We start from the raw sequence: 20,851 nt of genomic DNA on the forward strand, positions 1-20,851 counted from the left end.
ACTTGTAATTGCTACCTATGCTAAGAGGCCGAATATTTCCGATCCTAAGAGTCAATTGTAAAGGCAATAAGGCCTTAGCCGTAGTTTGCGACGGAAAATAGGGGGTGAATAAGACAGTCGGCGAGTCCAATTAGGTGGGCGAAATTGTAGGGGCGTAGCGATAAGTGTAAGGTGGAAAGGTAGAGAAATAGCAAAGAGCAGCGAAGACCGGGCTTTTCATATCGAAGAGCACTAAAGGGAGGAAACGTGACGGCGTATTGGGGCGCGAAGCCCAAAAGGGTAAAACTAACTCGAAAAGAAAATTCACAGGTCCGCCGTTTACACATCTGAACTCCAGGTATCCTTGTTTTTTCAGACCCAGGTTTTATAGAAAGGAAATTTCAGGGGAGGCTTGCAGTAGGTAGGTAGGTAGATTTCATTTACCCCGTCCCTTCGCCGAAATTGATTATAAACCTCACCCACTAGGCTGAGAACGGATTCGTTTTCTGGTCTAGTTGGGTAAACCAACTGCCGAAGCGATATGCAGGCTACCACAACTATATATATCTATATACGTACATGTGAAGTGTGCCATTCCCTGGAACGATCTTAGAGCCTCGCCAAGGCCTTCCGTGTCCTAAGTGCCGTTTATGTTTTCAAGCTGTAACTCCCACCGCAATACCCTCAGAGCGGGGCAGTCCCACAGGACATGTTTCAGAATTTCGCGATCGCCGCAGATGCATCGGTCATTGCCCTGGAAGCGAAAGGCTTTCCCAAACGTCGACAGCCAGCAATGTCCCGTCAGTAGCTGCCTGAGCAGGTAGGCTCGATTCCTCGTCAAAGGCCCATAGAGCCGTCTGGTGTATTTGGCAGGTAGTGTGTTGTCATTAGTACGGAGATGGCTGTCTGCTCTAGACTCTTTCCATTCCTTTTCCAACTGGATGTGGATATCTTTGTGGACGAAGGCTTTCTCTCGGGACAGCAACGGGCAAAACCCACCCGTTTTGCCCCGGTATGGCTGCCTGTTTCGCCAAACAGCCCGCTGAATCGTTCCCGGGTGCTGCGCAATGCCCTGGTATCCATTGGAGACGAATAGTAACTCCGTTGGTCTTGGTGTTTATGGCTGCCTGTAGAATAACATGGATAATTCCTTGACCCGATTTGTTCCCCGGGTTTTGTATTGCCTGTAGTGCTGACATGCTGTCACTGAGGATAGTAGCCAGCCTGACTTGCTCACCCGTTGAACTCGGGCGCCCAGAAGCCACTCTTTTGACAATATTGATGGCGTGCAAGATCTCGATCAGTTCAGCGGCATATACAGACCATCAATCTATAGACCCGACCTGAATCTCTAAGGATCCGGACACTTCCAGTTTGTTGTTGAGCGTTACGGCTGCGGCCCCTAGATGACCTTGGCGTCCCGACGTATCCGAATAGACAACAATGTCCGAGGTAGAACGAATGATTTCAGCTCGCTGTGCTGCTATCTCTCTATCTGGTTCAATTTCAATTTCCGTAAAGGCCTGTGCTCTCTAAAGCGGTCGCAGTGTAGGATCAATCATTTCCAGGTTTTCATTGTCTTCAGTGCCTGCGCCAGTGGGAATCAAGAATACGATCCGATATTATTCCACCGTTTTTGGGCGCGCTGTAATGTACTCCATATTGGGTGGTCCTGCTGGAGTGTGTGAAGCCGGGTGATGGTGCTTTGTGCGCGATGGCGGAGCCGGAGATACGTTGGCAATATGTGGGCTTCAACCTCCAGTGTTGTGGTGGCTACTGTTCTGAAAGCCGAAAGGATACGAATGAGTGCAGTCCGTTGCACTGTGCGCAGATACCTTAAGTGAGTCTTGTCTCCGAGTGGGTCGCGCCATACCGTCGACGCGTAGTCTACGACGGGTGTGACACATGCTTCGTACTGTTGCGATATGAGGCTGGTGCAGATCAGGAACCAAGCCGAACCATCGGAATTAATCCCGAAGTATGTATACGAAAGAACTAAGTTGATTGGAAATCAACTTGATCTTCTCGTTGTATATATAGCTTCATGTCTCCCTCTCAAACAAATACAATATATACCTCTGAATTACAACACGTACAGCTGTCTCATCTGTTCTGGGCGTAGGTGTGGTAGCCCACCGCGTGCAATATTCACTTGAGTTGCGCTCTTGATCGCCTTTCGGATGTGTTCCTTCCACTGCAGCTCCTGATCGAAGATCACACCCAGCAGCTTGGCGCTAGTTGTCGGTTTGACTGTTTTGCTGTTCATGATTAAATGGCCTTGACGCTGTTCGCTCTTCTTCCGGGTTAGGTGAATAAGCTCTGTTTTCTCTGCAGCAAAACAGGAACCTGTTTGAATTCACATCCCCGGTTCCGTCCAGCAAATCATGCACTTCTCGGCATCGAGATCGCACTACGTTTGCTCATGTACTGGGGCTATCGATTGGTAAGGGCAGAAAAGGTGACGCTTAATTTTAGTCTCAAATATTCTCCATATGAAAGTCTCTTTGTATGATTGAGATACTGATCCTGTAATCTGTTTGTGTTGTTCACGCGCCACCTTCGTTCTCTTCACGATGTAGGTGATGATTATCGAAATGCGTGAATTCCTCTATGAGTTCTTCTATATCAAATACGCTCGTTTCCTCAAAGCTTATGAGACTTTCATTTTCTTCTGATGCTGGATTTTCTTGGGTATCTGCAGAGAAACAGCTAGCCCTGGGAGCCTGTGTTTCAAGCTCGAGATCTGACTCAACGAGGCTCTTAAATGGAGTGTGCGTCGAAGAAATGGCGACGAAGGTCCAAAAAGTCATAATAATCCCTTCCTTGGCACCATGAATGTGGACAGATGAACGTAATGGAAGCTCTCAATGCGTAGAAATGATTATCAATATTATTGAGAAGTGTTGACATGACTAGACATTGTTGAAACCTCTCATCCGGTTCTTTACCTTCATCGCGGAGGCAAAATAGGCAAAAGCCAGGGGCAACAAGGGTATAACGGAGCGTCAAGATCCCACATCGAGAGTGCAGTTTATTCAGATGCGTTTGACAATGGCTCTTCCATTTTCCTTCTTCACAGCAAATATCTGCACAGAGATAGCAAAATTGCACAAAATTACGCTGTTCCCGCCGGTGTGCACGCTTCCCATTGCCATAGCGTTGTTGGTACGGTGGGCCACCCAAGGATTGTCTTCGACACTGTAGGATATGCTCCGCTCGCCTTTGCATTGCAATACTGCGATGGTTAGTATGACAGGATAGATACTGATGGCAAAGACTTACTCTGACATAGGCTTGGAGCAGACTGGACAGCAATTCTCCACTGGATAGAGTCCTGGATAGTACACCACGCGCTCCGTGGATGTACAGAGTTTGACCATATCATCAAGGCATTGTCGCCCGATGATTCTATCCAACATAGCCTGTTTGAAGAGTGCTTCTCTAAGCCTTGCACGTTCTGGGAGAAATTTTTTGAATAGTTGGAATAAGAATGTTTTATCGCGCTCGGTGAATTCATTTCCAGAGATGTATTCGTCATAGGCAGAATCCCACCAATCTTGTATGAAATTCTTTTTCCAAGCTAGGCGTAGCTTGGATCTCCTGCTGTAAAGACTTGTGCGCTCAGCATCGAGATTAGGATGCATTAGAGGCTGGCCCGACATTTGAGACGTCAAGAGATGGATTCTCTCATTTACCATTTAGACTTCATCTGTATTTTCGAATACGTCAATAGAAGCTGCATCCAGTTTCATTGGGACATTGGGGCCTCGATGGTGAGCCATACTTTGCTCCATATTTCGGCATTCATAATCTGGCTCCAAGTCATAGACAAGGGCCTGGATGTCCAATGATTTTAGCACTGATTGGTATTTGATGTAGGTATCATGATTCTGATGGTCGAGGGCCTGGCCGCGAGTGGCTTCCGACCTTGGCTGCTTGGCATCAGTAAGGGGTGGTGGATTTGAAGTAGAAAGCACTTACGATCGATGCAATTCGCAACATTCGCACGAATTCCATGCACGCGCAGCTGATCTTTAAGCACTCTCGCTGAGCCAAGCTCGTAAAATTATGCCGCAGAGACGAGAATGTCAAGACCCTTGTGGGAAGGGGACCATTTGGGTTTACCATCTAAAAAAAGGGAGTCCCCTTTTTCTCTCATCCCATTCAAGTGTGTACGACTCCCTCCCTTTCGGTGGTCTGACTGCCAGAACTTCTTCTACCGTCCTGAGTCCCTTGAAGGCACCATCGGAGACCCCATGTACTATGACCCAGAACACAAAGTTGAATCCGAGAATCGGGTTTTCCCTGAACCAGTTTTTGGGTCTTCGAGTAATAGGTCAGCCATGAAGAAACGGAAGAGAATTAGGGGCCTTACAGATATCTGTCGTCTTTATAACGCTTTCCTTTCAGGAATTGAGGATCAATCGTAACCCAACGTTTTAGCTCATCACTTAATGTTGAAAGTGAGGTGCTATCAACTTTCCATAAGTTCGAATAGTTCCGATTTGGAAAGAAAGAGGGCAGGTGGGGGACGGGGGTAGATCAAAACAAACCCTGTAATAAAGACACTCGTTGTTGTCACAGTAGTCACTTGACTCCACGACAGCGCCCGCTGGGTCAAATTTCGCAAGAGCCCGCTGTGTCTGTATTAAGAGCATTTGTGACACGATTTGCGATAGGCCCTTCGAGGTCTCTGGAAATCCTACAAGCAGTTCCTCGTAGCGCTCGACCTTGCTTCGCGCCGATTCGAGTTCTTTTTGCCGTCGGACGAATTGTGCCTCCGAATAAAGACAGTTGGTTCGGCTTATGGAACGACACTGAAAGCAGACGGGCCTGTTGCCATCGCATTTGGTTTTGCGTTCTCTGCAAGAGTCGCAAGCCCGACTCGTACGTCGCCCGCCACTGTCACCTCTTTGGCGTTGTAGGCGTGGAATGGGGAGCTTGGTTGCCATTTCCTCTCTGTGGGCGGACGTCCTTCATGAAGCTAAGAATATAAGGGAGGGAATATGGTTAGTAGTGGCCGTGAATCTGCAACGTATCCGGATAGAGGGAGAAAAATTATTAGGCACGGATACTATCTCCGGGGTAAAAAGTCAGCCCCTTTTGGAAGCAGGGGTCGGGAGGAAATTTTCGCCTTTGTGTGTCATGCTGGAGCTAATTGCAGGGCTCAGCAGCATATTTGTTAGGTAGCAACACAGTCTGAAATCTCTTCCCATGGTCAAAAAGCTGGTCGCTTCTTTATGCTCGGCTGTGCCAAAACCGCTTGCATTAATTACAGAGAATCTTCAGTATCTACAAGCAAAGAGGCAGACGCCTGAAGCGCCAGCAGCTTTTCACAAATTCTGACAAGGGACGGGCCTTTGTCTTTGGTGTGATTATCGACGAATGCAATCACTCCTTCGCATTCCCGTCGTAGACTTCGACGAAAATCCCCGAAAAAAGAGAAAAAGGATCAGAAACGGGAGTCACACTGGCGGCGACTCTGCAGGGTTGATGTCAACATCTCTCGGATGGTAAGATTTTACGGTGATCGAAAACTAACGCGTGGAGCAGAGGCTGTCGGTTCACATGGTCAGGTTATCCAGGGCGCGTGCGCTTGTGGTCTTCCCAGCAGCACATCCCGATCCGCACCGTCATGGGCTCTTAAGGCATCGAAACTAGTCTGGCTTAGGACTTCCACTCGCACTAGTTATACGTCTTATTATTCTCTCCACCAGAATCGCACACTGTCGATTTTTGTGTACATATATATACACAATCCGAGACGTGAATATGGTGTGTGATTAGGCACGGCTTACAAAGCCATTCATTCATGGGGGATACAGTTAAAATATGAAAAGAAAGCCTTTGCATTTGCACAAGAGCATAGAGAAACCTAATGATAGAGAAAACCCACATTAAGGCAACTATGACGCCCTCTCCCCCCTATCCAACTAACTAACAAAGGTCCGCCGCACGGACGCACTGCTACACTAGGGACGTCGTGTCCTTGTCCATGCGCAGGCGACAACGACAACATCTCCTTATGACCTGTTCTATCCACGCCGTGTCCCTATCCGCCTTATATCCGGTAATCATTCCTGTCGAATCAAAGACAACCACTTACAATCTATCCATACCGTGTCTTTGGCTCTAGGGGCTACAAGGTATCCCGAGCAAGACGCTCACTAAATTACCGCTATTCGTAGCCGCGATATCGAGAAAGCCATCTCGGTTGAAGTCGCCCACCGCAACGCCATACGGAAAGGACCCCACGGGGAATGTAGCCTGCGGTTGGAAGCTCCCTGATCCATCCCCGAGCAATACACTTACTCTACCTGTACCCCCGTTGATACTCGTAGTCACGATGTCGAGATAACCATCTCTATTGAAGTCACCCACAGCAACACCAAGTGGCAGGGGCCCTACAGGGAATGTGCTCTGCGGCTGGAAGCTCCCTGATCCATCACCGAATAAGACGCTCACTGTACTATCGCCGATGTTCGTAGTCACGATATCGAGGTAGCCATCTCGGTTGAAGTCGCCCACTGCAACATCTTGCGGCGCGGGTCCCACAACGAAGGTAGCCTGCGGCTGGAAGCTCCCTAATCCATCGCCGAGCAAGAAGCTCACTGAATTGCCACCACTATTCGCAGCCACGATATCGAGATAGCCATCTTCGTTGAAGTCGCCTACTGCAACACCTTGCGGACTGAACCCCACGGGAATGTGACCTGCGGCTGGAAGCTCCCCAGTCCATCCCCGAGCAAGACGCTTACCGAACCCCCGTTGATATTCGTAGTCACAATATCGAGATAATCATCTCCGTTGAAGTCACCTACTGCGACACCGTGCGGAAAGGACCCCGCGGGGAATGTTACCTGCGGCTGGAAGCCCCCCTAATCCATCGCCGAGCAAGACGCTCACTGAATTACCGCCGCCATTCGTAACCACGATATCGAGATAGCCATCTCGGTTGAAGTCGCCAACCGCAACGCCATACGGATTGACCCCCACAGGGAATGTTGCCTGCGGCTGGAAGATCCCCGATCCAGTTCCGAGCAAGACGCTCACTGTATTGTCGCCGATATTCGCAGCCACGATATCGAGATAGCCATCTCTGTTGAAGTCGCCGACCGCAACGCCATACGGCTGGGACCCCACGGTGTATGGGGCCTGCGCCTCGAAACCCTGGAAAGTCGTGCATATGCAGGTGCCTGATGAGCAAGTCGATCCAGCAGGGCACTATACAAGCGTGAGAATTGATCACGTTAGCAATAAGGACATCGGCACAATAGCAAGTCTCCTAGAAGTGTGGATAGGCCTAACTCACAGTGTTCCCACAAGTGCCACAGTTATTTGGATTGTTCTGGAGGTTGGTGCAGGCTCCATTGCAGCAACTCTCACCTTCTGCGCACTATAATACTAAGGATCAGTGATTTTGCTTCCATTAGCAACGGATGATAACGCACAGTGTTTCCACAAGTTCCACAGTTATTTGGATTGTTCTGGAGGTTGGTGCAGGCTCCATTGCAGCAACTCTCACCTTCTGCGCACTATAATATTAAGGATCAGTGATTTTGCTTCCATTAGCAACGGATGATAACGCACAGTGTTCCCACACGCTCCACAGCTACCAGGAGTGTTCTGGAGGTTGGTGCAAGCGCCGCTGCAGCAGTCCTCGCTTGCTGCGCACTGTAGCATTAAGGGTCAGTGATTTCGCTTCCATTAGCAACGGATGATAACGCACGGTGTTTCCACAAGTACCGCAGTTACTGGGAGTGTTCTGAAGGTTGGTGCATGCTCCATTGCAACAGGTCAGGCCAGACGCGCACTATCGACCACCAATCAGTCGTCGTCACAAAATATGTAGTCTGCGGGTGTCTTACACATTCTCCGTTGCAAGAGGAAGATGGAGGATCACAACCAGGCAGATTTGGGACACAGATGCAGCCACTATTTCATATCAGCTTTTAGGCGGCTCTGCAATCCAAGGATGATCGAGAAAGAGACTCACGGCGCAGTTTGTCCAAGGATAAGTCCAAATAAACTGGGAGATCCACTACCGTTATCACAGTATCCTGATTGGTCACCTGAATTTCGACACTTAAAACCAATCAGTATGTTAGTATTAGCAACCTCTTCGGGTATCCCGAATCTTACCTTGGCGTCACAAGCGGCCGGGTCGCAACCACCACCACTCCCTCCACCCCCAACACCAACGCCAATGTCCCCAATGTCACCACCCCCAGTGTCAATGCCAATCCCACCACCATCTCCATTGCCAATATTATTTCCCCCATGGGAAACCTTACCTCCACCTCTAGGTTCACCCCACTTTTCTAGAGCTTCTTCTCCAGTGAGCGCAGTGGCAACAGAGCAGCAGAAAATGGTGAGAAGAGCAGAACGCATTTTGGTAAAGGCGTCGTTTGCTAATGACGATAGAAAAAAAAATTAGTTAAACTCGTCGTACTGGTCGTTAGACTAGAAACAGCCTGTCTTGCTTCTTAGGTATTATATCAAGTACGTTTCTACGGTTAATTTTAAATCAGGTTCCTTATTATAAATAAAGCGCTTAGAAATGTTGCCTAGAATGTGAACTATTTACTTTTATTTTACACTAACAGCAATTATGCAGAAGTCAAGGAGCTTATGGTATGTGCTTAGATTTCGGCAAAATATTCCGGCAATCAGAATAGAGTCATGTGGGATCTGGTTGGTCCCCATGCGTCCCCTCGCCTGGCTGTTATATTTGGGAATACCCTCTCAAACCATAAGGATCTATATTTTAATCAAGTATATTAAATATCTTAAGCATCTATTTTCTCCAATAATAGTGCTGTAGGTTATAGATAATTTGTTAGTCTAACAGTTAGTAATTCAACGCTATATTTGCCAGGAAGAAAAGCACTATAATGTTAGACAGCTAATTTGCACTCTACCTCTCTCACAGTCGATAGTAATTTAATATGGAGTTAGAATTATAGGTGTAAAAATCTGAACACAACGGTTTGGCGCGGAGCACACACGGGCCGCGCACGTAAATCAATTCTGACTGCCAAAACATGTTGCCGGAACTGTGGCGCATACCATATACCTCTGGCCTGCCAGAAATCAAAAAAAGTTCACGTTTTTTTTACATTTCAGGGAATATGCCTAAGCATTTTAATCATACTGTAATGACTTACCAAACCTAGACAGTTAAAGAATGACTGTAGGCACAATATATAAGTAACACTCTCTACACTAAGGTACTAAGACAACACTTATGAAATAATTTTCAGTACGATAAGCAGTATAGAAGATTCCAACTTCTATTCTTCACGTGCTAAATTGTATGATATTTTCAGTAAGCATCTTTATAAGAATAGGTTTCGCTTTTCTTACCCTTTTATGGGGTGCTTTTGTCACTGCACTCCCTAGAGAAGACGGGCGAGAAAAGTACACGGAGTGTTACCGTCACCCTTTTTACTGGATGAGTAAGAGTAATCATGTATCTGAAATATAACAGTTGATACAATCCGCCGTTCTTAGGATTTTCTTCCTCGCTGTGCGGAGGCTGCCATGAGATTAATTAAAGAATAAGAATATATTATGATGTTTTTGATAGAATAAAATTCGCTGCCTCTTCCTAATTTGCACATCGTTTCTGTGACGCTCGATAACAATTGGATGAGGGGTTGGGAATGCAGGTGTAAAAACACGAATTGTCAAGATTTGATGGGGATAAGGTGTTCCCCAGACACAATAGCCAGGCCGGGAGCACGCACGGGCGACCAATCAGATCCCACATAACTCTATTCTGGTTGCCGGAAAGTTTTGCCGGGATTTATATCCATACCATAAACCCTGGACTTCTAAAAGAATTAAGTTTTTCACATTCCAGGGAACATATCTAACAATTTTATTCATAATAACAAAAGTCAGACAATGAATGAATGGCTATGAGCACACTACGTAAAACCCCCTCCGCGGAAAGGGTAGGACAAATTATTCTTCTGTACCACGAGCAGCACGACGGGTTCAAACTGGTGTTCTCTTCCACCAAATCTTTAATCGTTTTATTCCAACGGCTTTGCAAAAATGCTTTTCGCTCTTCTAGCCCTTTCGTGCTGCGCTGTTGTCACTTCACTTTCCGGCGAAGATGCCCTGGAAAAGTGGGGTGGACCTAGGGGTGGAGGTAAGGTTTCCCACGGGGGTAACAATATCGGTAATGGGGATGGTGGTGGGATTAAAATTGATACGGGGGGTGGCGATATTGGAGACATCGGGGTTGGGGTTGGGGGTGGTGGTGGTTGCGACCCGGCCGCTTGTGACGCCAAGGTATGATTCGTGTATATGCAAAGAGGTTGCTGATAATAATATGCTAATTTATTTAAGTGTCGGAAATCAGGTGACCAATCGGGCTACTGCGACAACGGTAGTGGATCTCCTAATTTACTTGGACTTATTCTTGTGCAAACTACGTCGTCAGTCTCATTCTTAATCGTCTTAGGATTGCAGAGCCATCTGAATGCTGAAACGAAATAGAAGCTGCATCTGTGTACCAAAAAATTGTGACCCTGCTTCTTCTTGCAACGGGCAATGTGTAAGACGACCGCAGGCTGCACATTTTGTGACGACAACTAACTGGTGCTTGATAGTGCGCTTCCGGCCTGGCCTGTTGTGACGGATCCTGTATCAACCTTGATACCGATGCAAGTAACTGTGGAAGTTGTGGAAACACTGTAAGCTTAACCTAACCTTCTTGGCTCTGTTGCTGTTCTGATTGCTAATATGATAAATTCTCACGTTACGATAGTGCCCTGCTGGATCTATATCCACTTGCTCATCAGGCACCCTTACCTGTCAGACAGATTGTGACCCTCCATCTCCTTCTTGTAACGGGCAATGTGTAAGACGGCCACAGACTGCATATTTTGAGACGACGACTAATTGGTGCTCGATAGTGCGCATCCGGCCTGACCTGTTGCAATGGAGTGTGCACCGACCTCCAGGACGCTCCTAGCAGCTGTGGCGCTTGTGGGAACACTGTGGGTTATCATCCGTCGCTATTGGAAACTCAATAACTGACCCGCGATGTTATAGTGTGCAGCAGATGAGACCTGTTGCAATGGAGATTGCACAAACCTTCAGAACTCTCCTAGTAACTGCGGCACTTGCGGGAACACTGTGAGCTGGCCCTGAACTATACATTTAGGACGTTTGCTACTATTTCAATATTTATATTGCTAACGTGATCAATTCACCCCTTTATAGTGCCTTGATGGATCGACTTGCTCATCAGGCGCCTGCATATGCACAAGTTTCCAGGGCTTCCAAGCGCAAGCTACATTCCCCGTGGGTTCCAGGCCATTTGATGTTGCAGTGGGTGATTTCAATGGAGATGGCTATCTCGATACCGTAACTACGAATAATGGCGGCAGTACCGTGAGCGTCTTGCTTGGGACTGGATCGGGGAGCTTCCAGCCGCAGGTCACATTTGGCGTGGGGTCCAATCCGGTTGGTGTTGCAGTGGGCGACTTTAATGGAGATGGCGCTCTCGATATTGTGGCTGCGGACGCCGGCGGCAATACAGCGAGCGTCTTGCTCGGGACTGGATCGGGGAGCTTCCAGCCGCAGGCCACGTTCGGCGTGGGGCCCAATCCATATGGTGTTGCAGTGGGCGACTTCAACGGAGATGGCGCTCTCGATATTGTGATTGCAAATGCCGGCGGCAATACAGTGAGTGTCTTGCTTGGGACTGGATCTGGAAGCTTCCAGCCGCAGGTCGCATTTGACGTGGGATCCTTTCCCGTTCGTGTTGCAGTGGGCGACTTCAACGGAGATGGCTCTTTAGATATCGTGGCTACGAATAATGGCGGCAATACCGTGAGCGTCCTACTTGGGACTGGATCAGGGAGCTTCCAGCCGCAGGTCACATTCGGCGTGGGATCCTTTCCGTACGGTGTTGCAGTGGGCGACTTCAACGGAGATGGCTCTTTGGATATCGTGGCTACGAATAATGGCGGCAGTACCGTGAGCGTCTTGCTTGGGACTGGATCGGGGAGCTTCCAGCCGCAGGTCACATTTGGCGTGGGGTCCAATCCGGTTGGTGTTACAGTGGGCAACTTCAATGGAGATGGCTATCTCGATATCGTGGCTGCGGACGCCGGCGGCAATACAGTGAGCGTCTTGCTCGGGACTGGATCGGGAAGCTTCCAGCCGCAGGTCACATTTGGCGTGGGGTCCAATTCGGTTGGTGTTGCAGTGGGCAACTTCAATGGAGATAGCTATCTAGATATTGTGGCTGCGGATGTCGGTGGCAACACAGTGAGCGTCTTACTCGGGAAGCCTTGCGCCCCTTAGAACCGCCAAAGAGAGCGTGGACTGGGTATAGGCACGAATGTCTCATACTCTTAGTGACATAATTAGCATGAGATTAGAGAGTCTTTGGGGTTGGCTAGTTGCTTTAAGGGTCGTTGAGAAGAATGGAGGCATATTGGTAGTTGAAATAAGATCCGCAGTAGATGGAAAGAGTACTGTAAATAGTCCCTGTGGCGCCGTTCCTGGTCGCTGGGAAGCATCTCCTCGCAGTCATACTTTGCACAGAATGAAGTGACGATTGTCCGCTGTCGCTTCACCCGGCGAAGCATCAACTATGTCGAATCCACCGTGTCATCACTCTTGGATTGCTTGAATTTCAGTCAGCGTATGCCCAAAGGTTACGCCACCCGGGCTCATAACCTGTTGAGATAAAATAGTTGTATCGTTTCCAGCTAGACTAACTTAAGAGAATTGGGAGCTCCATCTATTTAAATGTCCGTCGCTAGTTCCGCCATAAGCTTTGACCACCGTGATACTCAACAAATATCCCGGTCACTAAAATGATCACAGGGGCTGAGAGCACGTGCATACTCACATATATATGACTTTCAGCCCACTTGTATCTAACAAACAAGAACATACAATGTGAACACTGAAGCATTACTTCTCAACATGTCGTGCAAATTGTCTGCAAACACAAATGCGAATTGCGAATATTCGTTATTCGTGCCGACCCCTATATTTCCCTTCTCGACAAATACAGCAAAAGAAAGCAGGACATGATCTGGATAGTAAATCCTTGGATCGTTCCTTTCTTCAGTTACATAGGTGCAGTCGAGGATTCGGGTTCTACGGACACTATAGAACAAATAGCAACACGGGAATTTGCCGTGCCCTTCCAGCTAGACTGATGGAATTAGATTGAAAATACGCTGTGGTATAGAGGTGGGTAGTTTTGTGTTATGAAGGCGCATGGTGTTTCTATCCAATTGGAACGCTTACCGACCAAGTAGCGGTCGTTGGTGACTTGAGTTTATATCTCGATAGCGAATTCAAGACTTGTGATGCGCCACTTCACGAATCGAAGAGAGTTCTTAATCTTTAAAAGCCTAGGTAACTAACGAGATCCTACCATCTTTCACTATTGAAGTCTTTAAGGATTAAGTGTGAATTGGTAGCATAGTGGTGGTTGAAGAAGAAAGGTTAAACATAATTGACGCGTTTCCGGTGGTGTCGCTAGCTTGGTAGTGAATTACATTAATATCGAGCAGGAAAGGCTGCCTGATGAGCAAGCGGATGTAGATCCCGGAAGGCACTATCGAAGCGTGATAATGTATCATGTTAGCAATAAGAACAGCGATAGAATAGCACCCTTATTAGAGTGTGAAGGTTAGGTTGGACTCACAGTGTTCCCACAACTTCCACAGTTACTTGCATCGGTATCAAGGTCGACGCAGGCTTCACCACAACAGGTCAGGCCTGACGCGCACTCTCGAGTACCAGTTAGTCGTCGTCTCAAAATATACAGTCTATAGCCTCTTACACATTGCCCGTTACAAAAGGAAGATAGAGGGTCACAATCGCCTGGTACGCAAATACAGCGTCTATCTCATGTCAGCTTCAAATCAGCTCTGTAATCCAAGGCGGTCAAGAAAGAACTAACGGCGTAGTTTGCCCAAGAACAAGTCCAAGTAAACTAGGAGATCCACTACCGTTGTCGCAGTAGCCGGATTAATCGCCTAATCTCTGGCACTTAATAAATCAGTATGTTAGTATTAACAGCCTCTTTGCATATTCACGAATCTTACCTTGGTGTCACAAGCAGCCGGGTCGCAAATACCCCCTGGGGGTATTTGCATCTGGGACCCATGGGACTGATAATCGAATCCCATCCCATCTGCCAAGACCCCATGGGACTAATTATTAATCCCATCCCATCCCATGGGAGTCTTGGCAGGTCCCATGGGACCCATCATATTCCCATTTCTTTCATAAATTATAACACCTTTCCCTTTATGGCATCTGTGGGGGTGTATAAAATAATGTATCTTTTCTTTGTAATTTTTGCGGTTTTTGTCATACCTATTTTTATACTCTTTCATGGCAAACTTACTGCATGTTGTTCTATATTTTCTCTATTTACAAGCTCTTTGATCTAATCCTGCCCGAAAGCTATAAGAATCGGAAGCATTTCGTTACTATTTCTTTGCGATATACACTTTAATATCTTTTTACGATGCCGGTAGCAGTTGATCAATGGCCTTACTATGTAGAACCACAATTTGCGTGGTGTTTACATTGCTTACGCCAGGCAATTAGTAACTTTGATCCTACCGATGACACACCTTTCAGAATTAATTGTCTTATGGGTAGTATCAACAGCTCACGGTGTAACCCCTGTTTTCATGATTCTGATATTTGCGATATGGTAAGGATTTGGTACCGAAAATGAGTTGATTTGGACTAATTTAGAACTGGGTTCCATCTCTCATGACTGGAGATGCCTGGGATTTTTGCCTCATTCTAGAATGGGCTGATACTTTCTGGCATCAAGGTGATGGTCTGGATGATTTTGAGCCTAAATTTCGTATACTGCTTGCACAATATTGCTTAGATTTAGCAAGATGCTTTGATTCATGTGTTAAAGCTCATATCTCAGCATTTGAACTTAATTCAAAGCGGAAAGACCTGCCAGTATGAAAGATTTACCTCCCTTTTGCTAGGTAATTGCTAACAATTTGCAGGACTTTCTTGCTCGATATGAACATATTGTTGGCTTACGAAAGGGTATCAATGCTCGAATTATACCTGTCCCCCAGGTAATTCCTCCCGCTGTTACTATTTCACGTTATCAATGGCAGGATTTTCGGATTCGATCTTTTTGCCGAATACAATATGGTGATCGGGCTTATAATACCTGGGAGGCAGCAAAAAGGAACTTTTTCTGGGCCATGACGGATATAATTGAGGAGGATTTAGATCCTTTGATCGCAGCGCCATTATTAAATCTCTTTCCGGTCCCAGTTAAATATATTCCGGCCCACCAGGGGGGGGGGGGTGTTCCGCATTAAAAAGTCTTGGCAAGGGGGGGGGGTGTTGGCCTAACCCAACAGCCCCCCCCTAAGTACCTCAGATTTTGAGGTTTTTCGATCGGGCTTTTTAGAAGTTTGATTAGAATTATCTAAACTATCCTCCTATCAGGCTTAATAGGATGATTTCTAGTCAGAAGGGTAAAACCCTAAGGGGTCTGATTTTGGTAGGTGATTTTTTGATGGGGTATGCCAAGACCAGGACCGACGGATAGTCTATACCCTTTTTGGCCAGCTTTCTAAGCCTAGGGTTTCTGCCTTAGCTATTAGGTATTCTAGGGTTTTAGGGTCAAGAGTAGGGTTGCTGCTTATTGGCTAACTACTAGACCTAACTAAATCTGGTTTGTACTACTAGGTAACTAGGGTGATAGAGGGGATTTTGGTGATCAGATTGATACTATTATAAGCGAGGTTAGCCTAGTGGTTAGTGAGATATTAGTAAATATATATTTCTATTATAGATATTTGTCACAGGATTCGAAGTATGCGATACCCCGGACTCTCGAGGCCGATTCATAGACGAATCCCCTTTGAGTCACCTGCATATCGATATCCACCCGAACCCTAATATATTTAAGATCCCACAAGCATTCAGGATTCTTAATCCTCTCAAGAATCAGTTGTTACGCACTCGCTAACTGGTCACGCGGTTAGTGGTTGACAGTTGGTAAAACGTACCTCACTCCTATAGAGTAGAATTGCGAATTGCTGAACGGCGGCTGAAATCGGCCTTGTTCCAGCACCACTAGGGTATCCTTAAGTATCGACTCGTAACCGTACCGTTGCTATGCAAAGCCTTACACGGGCTCGGGTCTTATTGAGTAACTTCGAAGGGCGTGCCAGATAGGGCGCCAAGTAGGTCAGTCCGATAGAGCTCCCCTACTTGTGTGGGTTTGTCACTTGTGTGAAACTAGAAGAGTAATCCGAAAGGTGTGTCACAGTAACTTAGATTGATTGATCGCGGAGAACTAAATACATGTGCGTGGACGAGCGTCCCTATATACCTAATCCTCCGTGGAGTGGTATGTTGGAGGGTGTGTCTGGTGGTACACCAGAATCGACCCTTCCATCTACCCGTTGGTATACCCACTGGTATACCCCAAGGTCACGTGGTCTTACCGGGTACTTGCACTTGTGGCGTAAGGTTGGTGACGGTAGAAAGAACGCTCGCTCCTGCGTCGCGCTAGCCGTCTCGTGGTTTAGTGCAGTATTGTTTGACACGACGAATCAGAGGCTGATTCTGGCCGTTGGTCACGTGATCCGGTCCTGCGTTCCTTTCCTAGGAACGGTTGGCTCTCGGTGGCCCATCTGTAGGTTGCGGCCCCTCATGTCGCATGGTCCGTAACATCAGTCTCTGTATCGACTGCCCAATCTGATCTCTACCGTCCGATATCTTGCCTAGTCACAGGTCTCTAGCCTGACAACTTAGTAACCATTACAATTCTGATTCTTCTCTCTTGACTACCCAAGGATTGAAGATAGTACCCTCTACGCATCAAAACCCTGCATCCTCCCGCAGTAGTGCGCAATCCGAAGTCACTACACCCCCCCCCTCCTACTATTCGACCCGAGATCAAATCGGCCCCAGATCGGCATGAAAACCCTATAGAACCTGAGCCGGATCAGATATCAATCCGCAGAGCCACCGTACACGATACTAACGCATCTCCTCCTCCCTCTCGTAGGATACAGATCAGGGGAATCACAGGTAAACCCGTAACCAAGAGCATCACCGAGCCTAGAAGCATCAATACAGACAGTCTGGAAGAGAAGAGACACAAACTAGAACGTCTTAAAGAGTTCCTGGCGATTCAGTCTCGCATCAAAGAGGTTTCCGCTCAGGTCTCTGGAAATATAAATACTGGAGCCTTCCTAGACAAGCTATCTGCAAATCACAAGGAAACCGAGACCAAAAAGCGCAAGAAAGTAGAGGGTTTCAAGGTCGATAAATTTAAGAGATCCTTTAGCCTTCAGGAGCAAGGAAACTGGCTCTCTTAGCTTAGATATATCTTCCGAGGCAATCCCAAAGTCTACAAGGATGAGAAAATAAGGATTCTCGCAGGAGTCAAATATCTTGACTCTGACTACAAGAATAACTGGACTACAGAAGAGAGATACCTTGAAGATAATCATAACGACCGCTTCGGCAGCTAGGAGTATTTTAAGGAATAGACTCTTACCTTAATGTATAACAAAAATACCTTTACTAGAGAAGTTAGCGACGAGATAGAGCGTTACCGCCAGCGACCCGATAAAGAACTGAAGGTCTTTCACCATTGTCTCGCAGACCTAGAACACCACCTTCCTCAGGTCTCCCAGGACGAGCAAGCTCGCCGCTATATGTCAAAGCTACAGCTATGGTTGACACTATACATTCAACAATATACAAGGGTTTCTCCAGAAACTCAAGCACAATAGGTAGAAGAAGCACAGAGCACCTAGGAATTTACTAAAGCAAAAGCACATAAGCACAATCCATTCAACAACGATTCCAATTCGAGCTCAAAACACCCACAACTCAATGACTCGTTCCCGAACCGGTCTAATAGCAAAGAACAAGATCAAAAGGATCCTGGAAATCCATACTCAAAGGGTCCTCACAGTCCTAGAACCAACCTGAATCAAAACAACTCCAACTCATACCCAAATCAAAACAACTCCAACTCACATCCGAATCCCCCTCGTTTCAGTAGTAACCCTCGCCTGTTTCCCCCTCGAAACGATAACAATCCAAATAATACACCTGTCGGAGGGATCAACCAATCTATCAGAACCCCTTCAAACAATTATTTCAACTGTGGCAAGCCAGGCCATCAGGCAAGCGAATATCGTCTACCGCCAAAAGCCCCAGGGGCAAAGATCCAGCAAGCTCGTTCAAGACCTTGGTATCACCGCAACGATACTCAATCAAAAGACTCAGGAAAAGCGCTAGAGTTAAACTAGCCCCTATGAGTTCTGACTCCTAGCCTCAAGTAGGAACAGTCGCCCGCCTCTATATCCCGATTCGTGTCCGAAACGATATTAAAACGCATGCGGATATCGATACCTATACAGAGGTAGACCTTATCAGTTATAAATTCGTTCAGAAATATCACTTTAATCAAGCCAAGTACAATACTCCCCTTTTAGAAGTGGTAGGCCGACAAGGCGCCCCTACCTACGGCGTATAGACCATTCTAATCACCATATACGATTCTCAGGGAACCAAACAAAGGTTTTCGCGCCCCTGTGTCGCCGTCAATAGAGATCCCTGTCTATCAGGATCCCCAGTACTATTGTCAAATACGACTATTCAAGAAATACAAATTATGTTAGCTCCGTAGCGGAAACAATGGTGGTTCAAACATAAAAAGGAGACGATAGAATAGTTAAAGCCTCACCAGTTTGCGAAAGCATACAGAAACCAAGCTCGTGTTTTTACGGTTATCAAAACGCCCGAAGAAGTCTGGCTTCCCCCAGAAGAAGAAGAGGAATCGACAGCAAGTCAAGACCAGATCCCCCCCCCCCCCCGAATTACTGGCGTTTCAGGACGTATTCGAGGCACAAAACTCCAAGATTATACCGCCGCAAAAGGAGACCGACCACTCAATCAAGCTCAAAGAAGATGTGTCAGCCCCGTACGGCCCGATTTACCCCCTCTCGCAAGCAGAACTCACAGAGTTACGGAAGTATCTCAACGAAAACTTGGCAAACGGTCGAATCAGACCATCAAAGAGCCCAGCTGGCACACCTATCCTATTCGTGCCTAAAAAGGACGGAGGACTACGTCTCTGTATTAATTATCGAGGGTTAAACAAAGTTTCTGTCAAAAACCAGTATCCTCTGCCCCTCATATCAGAGATCCTTAACCGCCTTTCTGGGGCCAGGTACCTCAGCAAAATCAATATACAAGATACATACTATAGGATCCGTATTCAAGAAGGAGAGGAATAGAAAACAGCTTTCCGCACAAGATATAGCCACTTTAAATATATAGTCATACCATTCGGCCTCACCAACGCACCAGCGACATTCCAAAGCTATATTCATACTGCGCTTTATAGTCTCCTTGATATTATTTGTATTGCATATCTAGACGGTATTCTCATCTTCTCTAAGACCTACAAAGAGTATACAGAATACCTTAGTCTTGTGCTCAAAAGGCTAAGGAAAGCCTAGCTATTCGTCAAAGCCTCCAAATATTAATTCTACAAGAAAGAAGTTAAATTCCTCGGCTTTATTGTTAGTCAAAACGGCATCTCTATAGACCCGGAACGGGCTCGAGCCATCTAAGAATAGGAGCAGCCTATATCCTACAGAGATATCCAAGTCTTCCTAGGATTCTATAACTTCTATCAAAGGTTTATCGAGAAATACTCCTTAATCATATTACCGCTTACAGAACTCCTTAAAGGAAGTAAGGATAGGAAGAAACCAGGGAATATCAAGCTAGACGACCGCAAATCGAAAGTATTTCGAGATCTTATCGATGCCTTTTCAACCGCGCCTCTCTTGCGATACTTTAATCCAGAGAGACCTATCCAACTTGAGACTGATGCCTCGGGTTTCAGAATAGCTGGAATCCTTTCACAACCAGACGATCAAGGGATATAGCATCCTATTGCCTTCTGGTCGAAGAAATTCTCACCCACAGAACGGAACTATATAACACCGGATCAAGAGCTATTCACAATTATTCACTTGTTCAAGCACTAGCGTCAATACCTCAAGGGAAGCCAATATTAAGTTAAAGTCTTAACTGACCATCATAACTTGAAGTTATTTATAGATCAACCGAATATTAATAGGAGACAAGCCTAATAGTACCTATCCTTAACACCTTTTGATTTTATAATCTATCACCGTTCAGGCAAGACAAATCCAGCAGATAAATTATCCTGAACTCCTAGCAAAGAGAAGCCTCCGCCAGCTGAGGAGATTTTAGGCCCGATTTATAAGCGAATCACGGCCGTATCGTTTATAAAAGTACAGTGGTTTTCTGCAGGTACAAGACCGTCTGGAAAGAAAAGCAGAGGGGAGCAGGGATCGATGATCACAACCGTATTAGCCTGTAGAAGTCCATTGCTATCCCCCTCTCTAACCGTAAGTAGCTTGGCCAGTGACCCAGAGTCAGAGCCAAACCAGGTTCAAAACAATACTGCCGCCCCTATAGATCAGGAGGATCTAGGGAAGGCCACGGATAAGTCCAGCGAAGCTGATCATTCAGATCCAGGGGATAATAAAGAAGATTTCCTAAGTCAGGGCCACAATATAACATATTATAAGGTTTTGAGTCGCTCTCAATTTATACCCCCTCAAATAGTATTCGCTACAACTACGAATAAAGATCCACTCGCAGATAAATCCCTAAGGGGACTAAAACAATTGATTAAGGAACTCTAAGATAAGGACGAGATAGTCCAGGAGAGAATTAATGTAACCCTGGAAAACGTTCTACAGGGAAAGTATTAGAGTATTGACTCTGAGAAGCTCCTGCGTTATAAAGGACGTCTCTATAT

The 20,851-nt window shown here is 46.5% G+C and overlaps 5 protein-coding genes across 5 annotated transcripts; 1 reads left to right on the forward strand and 4 right to left on the reverse strand.

The window, feature by feature from the left end:
* Positions 1–616: 616 nt before the first annotated feature.
* On the reverse strand, positions 617–2,245 carry N7481_002925 (uncharacterized protein; the record flags this gene model as incomplete). The annotated part of the gene is made up of 5 exons (XM_057262144.1): positions 617–1,078; positions 1,119–1,274; positions 1,323–1,509; positions 1,593–1,825; positions 2,132–2,245. The coding sequence occupies 5 exons, from the start codon at positions 2,243–2,245 to the stop codon at positions 617–619; spliced, it is 1,152 nt and encodes a 383-aa protein (XP_057123805.1).
* A 769-nt stretch (positions 2,246–3,014) lies between these two features.
* On the reverse strand, positions 3,015–3,641 carry N7481_002926 (uncharacterized protein; the record flags this gene model as incomplete). Its single annotated transcript, XM_057262145.1, has 2 exons — positions 3,015–3,177; positions 3,262–3,641. The coding sequence occupies 2 exons, from the start codon at positions 3,639–3,641 to the stop codon at positions 3,015–3,017; spliced, it is 543 nt and encodes a 180-aa protein (XP_057123806.1).
* A 36-nt stretch (positions 3,642–3,677) lies between these two features.
* N7481_002927 (uncharacterized protein) lies at positions 3,678–3,996 on the reverse strand (the record flags this gene model as incomplete). The annotated part of the gene is made up of 2 exons (XM_057262146.1): positions 3,678–3,911; positions 3,961–3,996. 2 exons carry the CDS (start codon positions 3,994–3,996, stop codon positions 3,678–3,680), a joined length of 270 nt encoding a protein of 89 aa, XP_057123807.1.
* A 2,115-nt stretch (positions 3,997–6,111) lies between these two features.
* Positions 6,112–8,370, reverse strand: N7481_002928 (FG-GAP repeat domain-containing protein; the record flags this gene model as incomplete). The annotated part of the gene is made up of 8 exons (XM_057262147.1): positions 6,112–6,698; positions 6,801–7,149; positions 7,366–7,375; positions 7,431–7,514; positions 7,570–7,653; positions 7,848–7,914; positions 7,976–8,020; positions 8,274–8,370. 8 exons carry the CDS (start codon positions 8,368–8,370, stop codon positions 6,112–6,114), a joined length of 1,323 nt encoding a protein of 440 aa, XP_057123808.1.
* A 1,671-nt stretch (positions 8,371–10,041) lies between these two features.
* N7481_002929 (FG-GAP repeat domain-containing protein) lies at positions 10,042–12,306 on the forward strand (the record flags this gene model as incomplete). Its single annotated transcript, XM_057262148.1, has 2 exons — positions 10,042–10,281; positions 11,218–12,306. 2 exons carry the CDS (start codon positions 10,042–10,044, stop codon positions 12,304–12,306), a joined length of 1,329 nt encoding a protein of 442 aa, XP_057123809.1.
* Positions 12,307–20,851: the final 8,545 nt, after the last annotated feature.

Source organism: Penicillium waksmanii (assembly GCF_028829765.1).
Source record: "Penicillium waksmanii strain IBT 27052 chromosome Unknown utg000004l:1.0-5674109.0:1.0-5678898.0, whole genome shotgun sequence".
NCBI lineage: Eukaryota > Fungi > Ascomycota > Eurotiomycetes > Eurotiales > Aspergillaceae > Penicillium > Penicillium waksmanii.